This window comes from Natator depressus, chromosome 14 (assembly GCF_965152275.1).
Source record: "Natator depressus isolate rNatDep1 chromosome 14, rNatDep2.hap1, whole genome shotgun sequence".
In the NCBI taxonomy this organism is placed as follows: domain Eukaryota; kingdom Metazoa; phylum Chordata; order Testudines; family Cheloniidae; genus Natator; species Natator depressus.
In genome coordinates, this window is record NC_134247.1 from 8,402,682 (window position 1) to 8,418,078 (window position 15,397).

The 15,397-nt window shown below is 40.0% G+C and overlaps 1 protein-coding gene across 11 annotated transcripts in view; it reads left to right on the plus strand.

The window, feature by feature from the left end:
- BPTF (bromodomain PHD finger transcription factor) overlaps nucleotides 1-15,397 on the plus strand; it is a 91,254-nt gene that overhangs the window by 66,018 nt on the left and 9,839 nt on the right. For 5 of the 11 annotated variants that reach the window (XM_074971174.1, XM_074971175.1, XM_074971171.1 and 2 more), the window contains 9 exons: nucleotides 264-415; nucleotides 1,356-1,479; nucleotides 2,051-2,274; nucleotides 3,715-3,937; nucleotides 5,153-6,063; nucleotides 6,757-6,839; nucleotides 8,883-9,108; nucleotides 10,627-10,961; nucleotides 14,585-14,758. In XM_074971174.1, the coding sequence (XP_074827275.1) occupies nucleotides 264-415; nucleotides 1,356-1,479; nucleotides 2,051-2,274; nucleotides 3,715-3,937; nucleotides 5,153-6,063; nucleotides 6,757-6,839; nucleotides 8,883-9,108; nucleotides 10,627-10,961; nucleotides 14,585-14,758 (2,452 nt within the window). The remainder of the gene's footprint in view (nucleotides 1-263; nucleotides 416-1,355; nucleotides 1,480-2,050; nucleotides 2,275-3,714; nucleotides 3,938-5,152; nucleotides 6,064-6,756; nucleotides 6,840-8,882; nucleotides 9,109-10,626; nucleotides 10,962-14,584; nucleotides 14,759-15,397) is intronic. The other 6 variants (XM_074971180.1, XM_074971182.1, XM_074971181.1 and 3 more) reach the window with 3 other exon arrangements.

Below are 15,397 nucleotides of genomic sequence, written 5' to 3' on the forward strand. Positions count from 1 at the left end.
TAGAGAGGTTCACAACTCTGAAATACCATTCTTTGCCCAAATCCTTTTAAAATATCTGTCTGTGGACTGATACTGTGGAGCAACAGAAGAGGTAATGCTACTTCCCTATAGAACGTGAAGAAGTTTCTGCCAAGAGACTTTGACAGAAGTCCCACAGAACGGTCATAAAAACTCAGAGTGAGAGTACTGGATGTCAGTGTGGAGTCCCCATGATTTATCACATTTGCAATTTTTTGTATTGATTGATTCTTTTTTTTTATTAGGTGTTGTTCAAGTTCAGCAAAAAGTGTTGGGTATCATTCCATCAACTACAGGTGCAAATCAACAAACATTTACTTCATTCCAGCCAAGGACAGCGACTGTAACTATTAGGCCAAATACCACAGGGACTCTAGGTACAACATGTACTTCACAAGTAAGATGTTTTTCTGAGCTTTATCAATTACATTGGGTAAATACATTGGAAGTCATGGAAGGGTACACGAACAAACACAGAAGCAGGATCCTACATGCATATGCAGATGCACAGCAAGTCTCATAGACTCTAAGATTTCAGAATAGGATTATTGAATTATTAAAGTTTTCAAAGGTTGTGCTGTGTTGCTATGTAAGACTTGCAAATTTTGATTCAGACTAGAAATAAGGTTGTACAGTGCCAAGCCTAGTACAGTGGGGTCTTGATCCATGGCTAGGGTGTGTAGGCACTATGGCAATACAAATAATAATGTGTAAATTTAACACGAAGGGAAATTAACGATTGAAATAATTTACCTAAGGATGTGGTGAATTCTCCTTCAGTGTAGTCTTTAAATCAAGACTGGATATCTCTCTCAAAGATATACTGTAGCTCAATCAGAAGTTATGAGCATGATGCAGATGCTACCGAGTGAGGTTCTCTGGGCCTATATTATGCTGAAGTCAGACTCGATTATCTTAATGATCCCTGTTGCCTTGATATCAATCTGATTCCTGGATTCCGTCTCCCACTCACTAGGCTGGCGTTCACATTTGGTCAGAGTGGGAGGATAAACCCACGCATAATTTTTTCACCGATCAAGGAGCCACTTCCATGTTGTCCTTCTTGGCTTTTGGCTGGTCTCTACAACACAGGACCTCATAGCACATAGTTTTAATGAGGAATCAATACTTATCAGAGCTAAGAAACTTGTTAGGAGAGTAAATAGGACAGAGTTTTGCTAAAGTTGGCTTTAACAGAATTTTCAAACATGCAACATATAAATATATGAGCTACTTGTATCCCTTTATTTCTCACTGTTTGTAAAGAATTCAAGGTTCAGCAGGATATGCGCTTTTTGAAAAGTTTTACATGTATGTTCTCCTTTTGCTGTCTCTAGATAATGCCAGGGACACCACTCCGCCCAGGTATGACAGTAATACGGACACCACTTCAGCCATCAACATTAGGAAAGGCCATCATTCGAACACCTGTAGTGGTGCAGCAAGGTATTCTTCCATCCAGTAGGTTCATTTTAATTATAAATTTCCAATGTGTGAAAACCATGGTTTGTTTCTCCATAAACATTTTATGTATCATTCACCCTAACTCAGAAATTACTGTATTCAGTGCAGTGTTAACAAAAACAGTGTTGGGATCAATCATCAGTTTAATCAAGGTTACTGAATGAGAGTCCACTGAATAGTAACTTTCATTCGGGTGGGTACAAAGAACAGGTTTCCTAGTTTAATACAAAACTTGGATAAACGGTTTAATGAATAATGAAAATATAAAATTATTATTAATCAGTTTGTAGAAAGGTTTGAATTAAGTGTTGTGCGAAAACACTACATGTAATTAGAGGAAAGCTAGGTGTTTTAAAGTGTCTTGTAAGTAGATTGCAAAATGTTTTACTTGAAATCAGATTCATATTTTTGTTTAGTCAGATACAGAAGTGACTAATAGATATTCTGTGGCAAGCAGAAATGCTTGCTTAACTTCTCTCATGAAGTTGGGGTTTAGAAGTTTTGTGTGCTTTAATGAAAAATGTTGGAAATGTATTTTTAGCATAACAAATTTTGCTATCTTTAACAGGTCAGACTCAACAGGTGGTGACTCAGATAATTAGAGGTCAGCCTGTCTCAACTGCAGTTTCTAGTGCTAGCACAACTTCAAGTCCTGGACAAAAGGTAACAACAGCTCCTGGAACACCTCCACAGAATATACAACCACAAACCACAACGCCGCAGCCCACTCGTCCACAGCAAGGACAAGTGAAACTTACTATGGCCCAACTCACGCAGTTAACTCAAGGACAGGTAAACATTTTTTTGTAGACTCAGACATGAAAATATGCCCATACTGGTATTCTTTGATCTCATCAGTATGGGGTGTGTGTGTACATTTCATATATGGTGTTTCAGTTTTACTTTTTGGGAAACCTATAACCTACGTACAAATCAAATGGTAATTAAATTAAGAAAATAGAGATTTATTTTCTCTAAATATCTTTTATCTATTTACCTTGTTGCCTTCAGAATGTGGATGCCCATCCACTGTCTTTGGCTGGGTGTTGAAGGACATAGCTGTCATTTATGTTTGCTTTAGTGCTGGGAAAGGAAGAGTTACATCATTTGGAACTGGGAAATGGCACTCTCTGTTACTTTTGCCTAGACCACGAGAGTCTGGTCTGCATGTTAGTTTAGATTCATGCTGAGTTTGGCTGTAAATTGTAAATCCTTCCTTCAAGGGGCCCTCTTTTCTGTGTTTATATCTTTGAGCACTACCATAATATAAATACTTAATAATAATGTTAAGAATGGATATAAAGTTTAATTGTCAAAATATGCTCATGCCTTAGTGTCATTTTTGACATGTAGAACAACATGCAGGAATTATTTGCTAGGGCAGATTCAAAAAGTTATTGATCATTGAAGGTGTGGACAAGGGCAGGTATCAGTTGAAGGCAAGAGCTGCCACTGGTGGGACTGATTCAAAGAGACATGTCTGACGCAGGGAGTCACTGTAAGGGTTAGAACTATCCTGATCTGTCTGCAAAACTGGGATGTTTCTGCCTGTATTAAAGACCTCCAAAAATATGGTATCCAAAGAAACAATTTAAGCAGTAACATTCTACCAGCATGCTGAAAACCTGGATGAACAGTCAACACTTACAGTTTACAGTTGGGCAATGTGTGATATGCACTTAGGAAAATGTTTTATTGAATAACCTTGTGAACAGGCAGTTGGGACTCTTGAGGTTGGTCTTTGGGTCAGGAGGTGGTTAATAGGATGCCCCAAATTAATCTCACACCTGAATTTATTGCTCATACATTTTAAAGAGACACAAGATCAGTTGTAGATTCTGTTGGCTAAGAATCTAGCCAAGTTTGACAGATAAAATCTTAACAGCCTTTTGTTGTAACAAATCTGCTTCAGTATTCTGATGAAAATGCATGTCGCTGAACCCAGCCCAATAGATAATCAGATCTGTCCATAAAGAACCAGGGTACTTTACCATCTTTTGACCTGAAATTTTGTTACTGGAATATTTGTATGTTTTTGTCATAAAACTTTGTATTTCCACGATACTGAACTTAAGCATCAGAGATACGATATGTACCCTAGTGGTTCAGGCGTTGAATCCCCAGAATTCATAATCCTGGGTCTCCCGGATTACTGCATAATCCACCTAAGGGTTATATCATTGGGACATCAATACTAACATGAATTTTACTTTTTTTTTTATTTTTTTTTAGGGTGGCAGTCAGGGGTTGACTGTGGTAATTCAGGGACAGGGTCAAACTACTGGCCAGTTACAGTTGATACCTCAGGGTGTGACTGTAATACCAGGTCCAGGACAACAGCTAATGCAAGCGGCTATGCCGAATGGTACAATTCAAAGATTCCTTTTCACTCCGTTATCGTCGTCCGCTACTACAGCTAGCACAACTACTACGACAGTTTCCACTTCGACATCAGGTGGGTTCTGTGCTCAAGAGAAGAGCCATGATTGGAGCTAGGTTCTTTTAATTTTTTTATATAGTTGGAGTTAGTCTCTTTCATCGAGGTATCTTAGTTAAAAGAACAGCGTGTAGACGTTGAAATCTTCAGCCGAAGCTCTGTATCAAGTATTTTTAAAGCTTTTTAAACCAAAGGGGAGGTAGTGCTTGGTGCTTCCTCAACGTTAGAAAACCTAGGACCTTGTCTACGCTACACAGTTTCGGTGACAAAAGGGAGCTTTTGCTGACAAAACAGTGGAGGTGTACAATGCTACTTTTGTCGGCAAAATAAAACCACCTCGACAAGAGGCATAAAGCTTTTTGCAGCAAAGTTAAGCAACAAAGTGTCAGAGTAGATGCTGCCATTTATTATGTCTCCATAACTGGCCTCCCCCAGTATCCCACAATACCCGCTGTGACCACTCTGATCAATGTTTTGAACTCTGCTGCCATGCATTCCAGCCACACAGGCATGCACCCTTCCCCTTTCAAAGCTCCAGGAAGTTCTGACAGCTACACATGCCGCTCTGCTCAGGCAGCAGACAGCAAATCATTAACCTCCTGGGCACTAGGAACAAAGCAGCAGGCAGGGGCCTGTGTGCGCGCGGGAGGGCAGAGATGCAGAGCCAGGGAGGGAGGCAGCAGCCGATGTCAGGGGTCTGCACCTGCCTTGGGACTGGTTGTTTCCAGCCGCTGTCTGAACTTAGAGACAGCATACCAACGCACTCACTCTCCCCCAACACACGCACGTTCAACCTCCCCGTTTTCTCTCTCACTCCCCCAACACACACACTGTGTCTCCATCACACACATGCTCCCTGTCTCCCACACACACACATACTTCAGTTGAAAAGCGACTGGCAATCTAGTAGGATGCCCATGGAATTATGGGATTTAGAAACCTGCATCATGTGATGCTGTACCTGCCCCACGAGGCATTGCAAACCCTTCCCAAAGCACCCTGCGCCCAGTTGCAAAGTGGGATAGCTACCCACAGTGCACTGCTCTCTATGTTGATGCAAGAGCTGCTAGTGTGGATGCACTCTGCCGACACAAGGAGCATAGTGTGGACATGCAACAGTATAACTTTTGTCGACAAAACTGCAGTGTAGACATGGCCTAATGGTTCTAATTAACAGAGCTTGTAGACACATTGCTTGGAATGAGTGGAATACTCTGTTTTTATCCTTCACAGCTACTGGAGAGCAGAAACAAGCCTCACAAACACAGACACAACCAGTGCTGCCACCAATTCAGCCCCACCCTCACAGTCAGTTGCAAGCTCAGCCACAGGTGCAAACCCAGAGTGTTCAGCCTCAGCCCCCAGCCCAACCACAGACTACTCAGCCCTCACTTCAGCCTGAAGATCAGACACAGCCTGAGTCTCAGTCTCCAACATCAGCTCAGTCTCCAGTTGTATCTGAAGCACAAACTGTCGTGGCACAATCAACTAAAACTCCAGTCACAGTTCAGTCTCCACCACAGACCCAGGTTCAAGGGCTGTCTCAAATTCAAATCCAAAATCAACCACAGACTGTCATCCATCCACAAGCTCAGTCCCAAGTCCAAACTCTGCAGCAAGCTCAGGCGCAGACTACAACTCAGCAACAGATACAAGTGCAACCCCAAGCTTCTATACAAATACAAGCTCAACTGCAGCAGCAGTCACAACCCCAGATTCAGACTTCCCTTCAGACTCTTCCAGCTGCACAAAATTTAAATCAAGTTACTGTACAATCTCCATCTCGCCCTCAACTGCAGATCCAGCAGCCTACAACAAAAGTTATTACTGTACCTCAGCTTCAGCAGCAAGTCCAAGTTCTCTCCCAACTTCAGTCTCATGTTGTAGCTCAGCTACAGGCCCAGCAAGGCGGCGTCCCCCAGCAGATTAAGCTTCAGTTGCCTATTCAGATTCAACAAGCCAGCCCAGTGCAGGCTCACCAGATTCAGAATGTGGTAACAGTTCAAGCAGCTAGTGTTCAAGAGCAGCTGCAGAGGGTTCAGCAGCTCAGGGAGCAACAGCAAAAGAAAAAGCAGCAACAGATAGAAATTAAACGTGAACACACTCTTCAGGCTTCTAATCAAAGTGACATTATCCAAAAACAGGTAATGTTCTCAGAAGTAAATACAAACCACGCTAAACACATGTTTCTGTTAATCCTATTGATACACTAGGTAGCCTGTGAATTGAGCCTCTGGGATTTTTATTTCTAAATTATATTGCAAAATTGTTTTTGCCAATTTAATAGCGCCTCTAAGTTAGTTCTGCACATTAAGAAACTACCGTGCTGTGCTTGCTCTCTGGCACTTTTGACTTGATTGATTGTATCACTGGTTATTGGGAGAAATGTATCTTCAGTGTTAGTCCAGAAAAAGTGAGGACTGGTGGTTTGCAACACTTCTGCTGTGCTTTCATTGACTGTTATAGAAAGGAGACTATAAGAGCTGTATTAAGCATAATGCTGTTAACTACAGGGGGATGGACTGTGGGAGAAAAAATGGGCAGAAACTCTAAATATAGTGCAGCAATAGGAGCTTGGGAAAGTGCAACTGACTACAGAAGTGAAACTGACTTCACTTATTTTTTTCTCCAGAAATAATGAAAAATTAAGTTGAATCTCTAAATTCCTTAGTCATAATTTAAGATTAAGTATAAAAAGTTACCTTCAAAATAGTGTAAGTAATATAAGACTTATTTGTTCAAATGTGACTTAAGTTGGCAAGTGTCCGCATTTCCCCAAGTACTATTATCAGACACTACCTGAAGTTTTTAAATGTTGTTTGGACTTTGTGTTCAAGGTGGTGATGAAACACAATGCTGTAATAGAACACTTGAAACAGAAAAAGACACTGACCCCGGCTGAACGAGAAGAAAATCAGAGGTAGGAACGTGATAATGGAGCAAATGTGTTCATTGGTGTCTGTTGTACAAAATAAGGCTTGCCTACATGGAGCTGTAAGGCACACTGTGTGAGTGGGATTTCTAACCAGTCTGTGTAGACAGTGCTGGTGCTCACTGAAAGTTCCCTAGTTTGCTTTAACATAGTGCTATTTTAAACACTAGTGTGCTTTAGAAATCACGCCCTGATAGTGCGCATTTCCCCATTGTGTAGTCACGCCTTCTGTCTCAGGCTTGGAAAGCTTAGTTGTATGAAATTTTAAAAGTGACTTCAAGTAATATACAAATCATGGTGACAAATCCATGACTTAAAAGTAACATTCCTAATTATGAGCAGTTTGATTCTCCTGTAATCAAAATAAACGTTGACTATCGTCACTTGTTGCCCAGAATATGGACTGTGATATGATGCATGTGGGTAGTGCTTGCCACACGTTTTTAATACAAGCAGATAAATAACTTTGAGGGAGCTCACAAAAGGAAATGAAGGATTGCTCCATTGTAGCTAAGCCTGTTTCTCATTTCTGTTTGAGCACTCCATGTTATGGTTTCTTAATTTCATTCCCTTTGTTGGCAGGAGCTTGTCCTCTGTTTAACTATTTTACCTCCCAGCCAGCAGACAAAAGTAGAGAGACTTGTAGACATTGTCACTCCATAAATTAGTAGTAATTTCATCCCTTGCACTGGCAAATGTGTATATGGAGTGTTGGCTTTAGACATTCTTCCATTGCTATTTTGACTATTCACATGTTTTATCAAATAATCCTGTGATCAGGAAAAGGAATTCCAGTTTTATAAGGTTTTGATCCCTGAATCAGGTACAAGAACAATACTGTGCAACTTAGCTGTCCACTCAGTGTGAGAAACGAATAGTGAACACACAGTGGCTAGTTCACAAATCAAAAGTTAAAAATTTGTTGGCACAGACTGCTCGCTTAACAATTGCGAATGACCAAATTTGTTACTTTTAAAAAGCAAAAGAACATTTTTGTTCATGATGTTTGACCAGCTCTGTTCGTGGCACTGTCATCTTTCCTCCCCAATGAGTTTTTTCTTCCCAAAGAGTATAATCTTTAACAGTGAAACCCAGACTAGACCAGGTAGATGGGGGACAGTGGGGAAGAACAGAATGATTGATGTCCTATGGCCCTACCAAACAACCAGTGTACTCCTACAGCTCTCAGTAAAATACCAGGTGGCTCCCTGAAACCACTTGATTTTCCATTCCTACATCTGCAGCAGCCACTTGCCACAAGCTTTTTTTCTCTACTCTTGCTGCACTCAGCTTAGCTGCAGGTGTAAGTGTTGCCTGTTTATTTGAATACCTCCATGCCAAGCAACATTTAGTCTTCTGGTGAATTGGGGAACGGGGAGGAACAGAAACTTCAAAATGAATGAAAAGTACAAAGCAAAAATACAACTATACTACAAAAATTCAAACAGAAAATGGTCAGGAAAAGACAGTTGCAGCAACACTGGGGCATAGAGGGGGCATATTGTATGGGGGTTTGCATCCAACAGCCTATCATAAGGGGTGCTTCATGATGAAGCAGTTTGGGAACTACTATTTGTAGTGATCTTTACTGATAGAGAAAATGATTCTCTTGGACTTACTTTTGCTGGAACACCAAAGTTTAGTACTATTCAGAGCTGTCAGAAGGACAATTCTGTTTTGCAGCAAGTTTTCAGGTCTTGAATTTTTTTTCTGCCTTCGAACAAAAATAAAAACCTCATAGGTTTTTGCAAAAATGAAATTGTCTCGAAATGTCTTTTTTTTGGATCAAAACGTGAGCTTTTTTGATGCTCTAACCATCAGGTTATATAGCGTGAGTCTTTGTTGAAATGGATAGGTCTCCACAAACTGTCAGCCAAGCAAGTGTTGCTGTTGTGGCTAAATCCATGATTTTACCATCAGAATTAATAATACAGCTTTGTTATTTGTGGAGGCTGTAAAGAGAAAATAACTTTAATTTTGTGATTTATTAGACAACTTAGCACACTGTGTTTCTCTATATTCCTTCCCTAGAATGATAGTGTGTAATCAGGTGATGAAGTATATTTTGGATAAGATAGATAAAGAAGAAAAACAGGCAGCTAAGAAACGGAAGCGAGAAGAGAGTGTTGAACAGAAGCGTAGTAAACAGAACGCTACCAAGCTCTCAGCTCTGCTTTTCAAACATAAAGAACAGCTTAAAGCTGAAATCCTGAAAAAAAGAGCACTTCTGGACAAAGATCTACAAATTGAAGTGCAGGTAAGAGCAGCTCTTCTCAATGAGCCAGGTGGGTTTTCTTAAGTTTGGGGAAAATACTGTTTATCAGCTTGTCCTTTGAGTCTTTACGGAAGCATGCAGGGTAAAATTCTTCTGCTGCATGCCTGTATCCCTGCTGAACCCCCAGATCAGTTTATTTACTGTATCTAGCATTTAATCTATGGTGAGGTCTTAAAACAATTTCTGCCCTATTAAAGTTAAAGGTCTAAATCCTGCAGTCTTGCCGCTCACTGAAAAAGCTAAACCAAGAAGGTCAGAAATCCCCCTACCCTAGTTTTGGCTCCTTCCCCTGCCTTCAAAGGAAATATGACCCATTTGATTCCACTCCTGTTGAGATTTTCACACCAGTGGGGATACACTTCTAGAAGTGGGGGTGGAGCTGCATTAGACATGTTTTTGTGAAGGACCCAACAAAGCCTAGAGCTGGCCCTATCCTTTATTTCTGTGGCACTTTCTCCTTGTAAGGGCATCAGATTTCCAAGAAACAAACAGCAAATTGCAACACAAATGTACCAGAGCACTTAAGGCAAAGGCCTCACAATTTATGGAACCTACTGGACCAACTGCAAGGTAAAGAATATGTGGTGGTTGTGTGGAAAACTGAAGTGATATAAAGACATACCAACAGGGAGCTCCTTCACCAATCATGGTCAAGAAGGAGCTGGAATGTCCAGAGGACAGCACTTAAACCACTGCTCTTAGATCAGAACTCTTTGACTGTGGAAGCTACCCCACTCTCCCATTAAGGAGTGAAAACCAGGAGTGAGAATTCTGGTGGATGGTATCACTGGGGTGAAATACTGTTTCTGTATGCTTCCCACACACAAGATTTTGTATCCTGGCAATTACACCTCTGGCTGGGGGAGCTGCCTTCTGTGTTATCTGACATTATAGTTTATTTGCCAGAGGGTCTGCTGTTGAATATCCCTAATCACCCTTTACATGCCCAAGGAGTGACTAATAGGGACTAGAAATTGAATAGGTTTCTCACATGACAATGCAGAGTTACCAGTGTGGGACTTCATTAATATATTAAAGGTTCTGTGGATATTTCAATTCTGAATGCCACAGATACTATAAGAATCATATTAAATTTGATTTATTATTGTTAAAAGTACGAAGAGCTAGGTGATTAACAGTAAAGACTGACTCCATCCTTAATTCAACTTTTTATGCCCGATCACCATTTTTATTAGCAAGCATGTGTCCTCCATGTTCTTGACAGATCCCTGAAATTCCTCCCTCTTCTTTTGCCTTAGGATTAGACATGGGGTCACCTCCCCAGGGCTTATCATCAGACTTAAAACATTGAATCTTAAAGGAGCCCAGGGGCTGACTTACATTAATCTTGGAATTTGTACCTGAATGAGTAAATTACTTAAATGGTTTGTCTTTTTTTTAAACTGGAGAAAGATTTGAGTCTGGATTCTGATCCTGTTCTAGAATGTCCTCATCAGGTGTCTCTTTTTTTTTTTTTGCCTTTTTTTAAATGTGCTTCAGGAAGAGCTAAAGAAAGACTTGACTAAAATTAAGAGAGAAAAAGAAAAAGCTCAGGCAGCTGCCGCTGCAGCCGCTGCTGCCGCTGCCGCTGCCGCTGCAGCAACACCACCTCCGCCACCGCCTCCCCCTCCGCCACCGCCACAGCATGCCACCAGCATCGCAGCTGCCACCACAGTCCCAGCGCCAGCGTCTTCCCAGAAGAGAAAACGAGAGGAGGAGAAAGATTCTTCAGCTTCCAAGTCCAAGAAAAAGAAAATGATTTCTACTACCTCAAAGGAAACCAAGAAGGACACAAAGCTTTATTGCATCTGTAAAACACCTTATGATGAATCCAAGTGAGTGGTGAATGCAGCATGCTTGTTCCGTGCATTGTTTGGTTCAGCTTTAGCATTTAGCTATTAGTCTGAGATAGCGATTAGAAATGGGGGTAGAAAATCAGCCGGTATTGCAATGAGCATGGACTATGAAAGAATAAGCAGTGTCTGGATTACACGAGCAATTACAAATCTAGTAATTCCTGTGAGTTAATTTTTTTTTACCTGTTTGCATGTTTCCATTGTATGATCTTTCTGTCTCACATGCACATACTCTTTATTTCGCTCTGTTCTTTGTTTTGCCTGTTCGCCTCTGCTTTGGGAGCAAATAATTATATACTTGTGTTCCTTCTTGTGACCAAGCTGGTTGGTGTTCCCTAGTGTTAGGGTTGGTACCGTCTCCCCATAAATAAGGTTTTTTTTGTAATTAAGTAGTTAACTAGAGATACTAACCTATTAGGCTGCAGTTCATTTTGGACAGTGTTTCCAGTAGATGTATTTTCTCTTTTCATTTCTTAATATATTACCTACCCACACCAGACTCTTACTGAGTTGCATTAAGAAATGCAAACCAAGCAAAAAAAAACCCATACTTTTCTATCAGACTCTAGTACGTTTTTGAAGTTTTAAGCATTTGACAAAATGAAAATGGCAGTTCCCCAATAAGTGGTTTAGAAATGAACTATGAAGAGAAAAAGAAGAATGCTATGTTTCCCGCTGAAAGGGAAATTCCTTTATAGAAGGAATTGTTTATGGAGAAATTAATAAATGGTGGACTGGATGACTGAGTGGACTGGATCGCCTCTAGTTTGCTGGCTCTACTTCCGCTCAAGTCAGTAATGATCAAAAGTTGTTACTGTCTGATCGCTGTGCGGTGGCATCTGAGAAATCAGTTGGTGTCAGTGTTCCAGGTTTTCCACTTGACAAAAATCACTCATTCCAAAAGCACTAATTAGCAGCTTTGTTTGGGGTTTCAGTAGAAATGCCGAGAATTAAAATGAGCCGTGGAGACTGAACTAGCCTGTCACCCCAGTAGTGGTCCCTCCAAGTCACAACTGAGGGGGTTCATTTCTGTCTCTTGGGTATTTATATAACTCCGGTCACGATATCATCATGTCAGTGTTGGGAAGCTTAGACTGCCCCCTGCTGCAGCCATTCTATGAATAGAGTACTTCCATTCCAGGCTGCCAATCTGCCACTACTTGTAAGTGCTAAATACCACTTTAAATGGGCATTGGTGGGGTGGGGAAGAGTAAGTGCTATATTAGGATTTTTGTCACTCAGTAAAACTTAGTAGGATGCCCTGTCCTCATTTTATTATAATATATTGAGCACAGGCCAGTGATACTGGTTCAGTCTCTTATAAGCAGTGGAAGCTTTATCACAAAAATAAAGTAAATTAAACAAATACATGGATTTGATCTGATGCCTGTTCAAGTCAATCTTTCCGTTGATTTCAGTGGGCACTGGATTAGGCCATAGATAATACATGATGACAGCACATTCTAGCATAGTGAACAGAGAGAACCTTTATTTAAGCAGGAAATAAGATTTCACAAAAATGGAATGTTAATGCCTTAGCCTAATGTGATCCAGTTCAACCTCTCTGCTCATAAATTCTGAATCTCAGTTTTTTAATATACAGTGGCTATGTTGTTGAGCTTAATTATTTCACCACTTGATTATGAAGAAGTTAATTACTTTTGAAAACATTGTTTTCTTATGTAATTTAGTGTTTTTTAATAAATGTGTACAGTTATCAGATATGTTTTTTGTGCTGGTGCCTCATTTGCAGTTCAGGCAGGACAGAAGTGCAGCTTTCAGTTTTGTAGCCTGAACTGCTCCTGAGAGGCAACCTGTAATATGAGATGAGGTACCCTATACATTTGTTACAATGCACTAGATTCACTAAGATCATTCTTCGCTTAAGTCATTTATATTATTTTACTGCAGGTCTTTCATGTTTATTTTTTCATTAATGACATTGAAACATGTTAGGGATTCACTCGTATATTGTATTCCAGATACAGGTTATGGGTTAGTCAGGGTATCCGTCTAAGATTTAACCGATAAGTGGGAAATATAAATATAAAACAACTTGTGAGGCAAAGGATCCAAGTTCTGGACCTGAATTTGCTTCCAGGCCAGCAGGAGCTGACAGCACTGTGGAGATGGTGCTATCTGCCCTTACAATGTTGGGGGAGGAAGCAGAAGAAATACCTTGTGCGAGATTGAATTGGTGTTGATTCACTGTAGAGAGAGCTATATCTAGCCCTTCTTTGCAGAAAGATGACTTCATTAGATTGTTGAGATTTGACTGATAGGAAATAAGAAGCAATGGAAAAAAATAGGTTGAATGTGGCAGATATTGAGCTGCTAAGAGAATTTTGGAGGCACCCATAGGAGGGGAAGCATTCCCAAATTAGCAAGAATGGTCTAGGTGAGGTGTGATTTGATGTGAAGTCTGGGTGCACATTCCAAGACTTCTAGTGCAAAAGTTTGGTAGAAATTAGAGATGTTTGTTTGTTTGGTGTGACATAAACCAAACATATTGCGAGCCACCCTCGTATGGCCAGTTCGTCTTTGTCGTGCCTGCCCAGTGATTGGTTCTGTAGGTTAGCAGAAACTGGCATCATAACACGTGATAAATGGTAAGGTTTTCACTAAACTCTAGAAAGCCTGAAAATCTGGAGTCAGCTAGCTTTAGCTCAGTCAGAGAGAGAGGGAGACTGAGTGCCTAACGTCTTGTCCCCATGGTTGATTCTGCGAGTCATAGGTACGTTTGGGGCATCCATATCCAAAATACTGTCAAACATCCTTGCATAATTATTTACCAGTTTATCACACCATTCTGTGCAGGGTCCATTATTCACATGATTCTGTATGGAATTAAATTGTTTTTGTGCCTTACCCAATTCTCCTTCACTTTGTATCATACCATATCTGGTTCTGTCCAGTAGTGTTGTTTGAGAATAGACCTATATTCTCCAAAGAATGGTCTGTGTTCCAGTTTATTGTAATTCTGATTAGTTGAATTGCTCTGTTTTCAGGATCCCACATAAAAATTTTAAAATTACAACACACGTTCTTACAGTTTTCCTTCACATCATGTTATACCAATATGTATTCTACACATGGCTGGTATGCATGTTCCTTTGTAGTGTACTTGTAACTTCTAGTTGGTGTTTGTGCTTTGCTTTGTTTTTAAAATTAACTGAGACCTACATTTTCAAATCTCAAGAAATTACCTTGATACTTAACTGGCTTCTGAACTATAGTTTTGAAAATGTAAATCTTTTTCTTTGGCCATGTCTTTTTGTGCCTTTTACAGTTTTTCACATACGCATTCATGTTGGAGATACACATTTTCAGTCCAGTTTTTTCAAAATCTTGTAGCTACTGGTTGATCCACATTTACTAAACTGTCTATATCAAGATTGACCCAAGTGACCTTATTTACAGAGCAGCTGCAGTTTCAGATGTAGGCCTTGCAAGGATACAATGGTAGAGGACAGGGAGACTGAGTCAGAAAATTGCAGAAAGCAGGCTAGCAAGAAAGTGCATCAGAAACAGAAATGCAGGGAAAAGAGCCATGCCATTTGAAATGACAATTACATTGTCATTTTCATTGTGAACACTTTTAGGTTCTATATTGGCTGTGATCTTTGTACTAACTGGTATCATGGAGAATGTGTTGGCATCACAGAAAAGGAGGCTAAGAAAATGGATGTGTACATCTGTAATGATTGTAAACGGGCACAAGAGGGCAGCAGTGAGGAATTGTACTGTATCTGCAGAACACCTTATGATGAGTCACAGTGAGTTCTGATAAGAACCTCTTATTTAATATTTAGGGAGCAAACTGCTCTGACTTTGGTTACTTGTTCCTTAAAAAGAAAAAAAATATTCTGCATATATTGTATCCCCTGGTATTACAAATTCCTTTTCAATATTTCTCTCTCCCAAATGTTGTTTTCAAGTGAATATTTTGGATATATAGGAAAAGTAAAGTTCTTAAGGTGGCCTCAATGTTTTAAATAAGACCAAGAATTTTACACTGGGATTAATTTTAACAAGGGAAGAGCTAGAAAGATTAAAACAAAATTGAATATTAGTTAGGATTTTTTGTGCTTGAAATTAGTCTCTTGTTCAATTTAGATTAGAAAAATTACTTGGAGTATTGGGTATTTGGGTGGTATCTTTACGTTTATAAGGCTTTTTGTCACCAGAATACCCCTTCTATATTCAACCACAAGACTCTGGTTTCCATATAAAAAATGTTTGAACAAGGTGAAATGGGAGCCCTAGAATGTAGTCCTATTTTACATGTGTAAAATGTTCCTTTAGTCACTGGTCGAGTGAGACTTCTGGCATTACACTGTTACTTTCAGCTTTAAAACTGATAAAGAACTTTTGAAACCTTGTTTCCTTGAAATTAATTCTCTAATTTTAGGCAC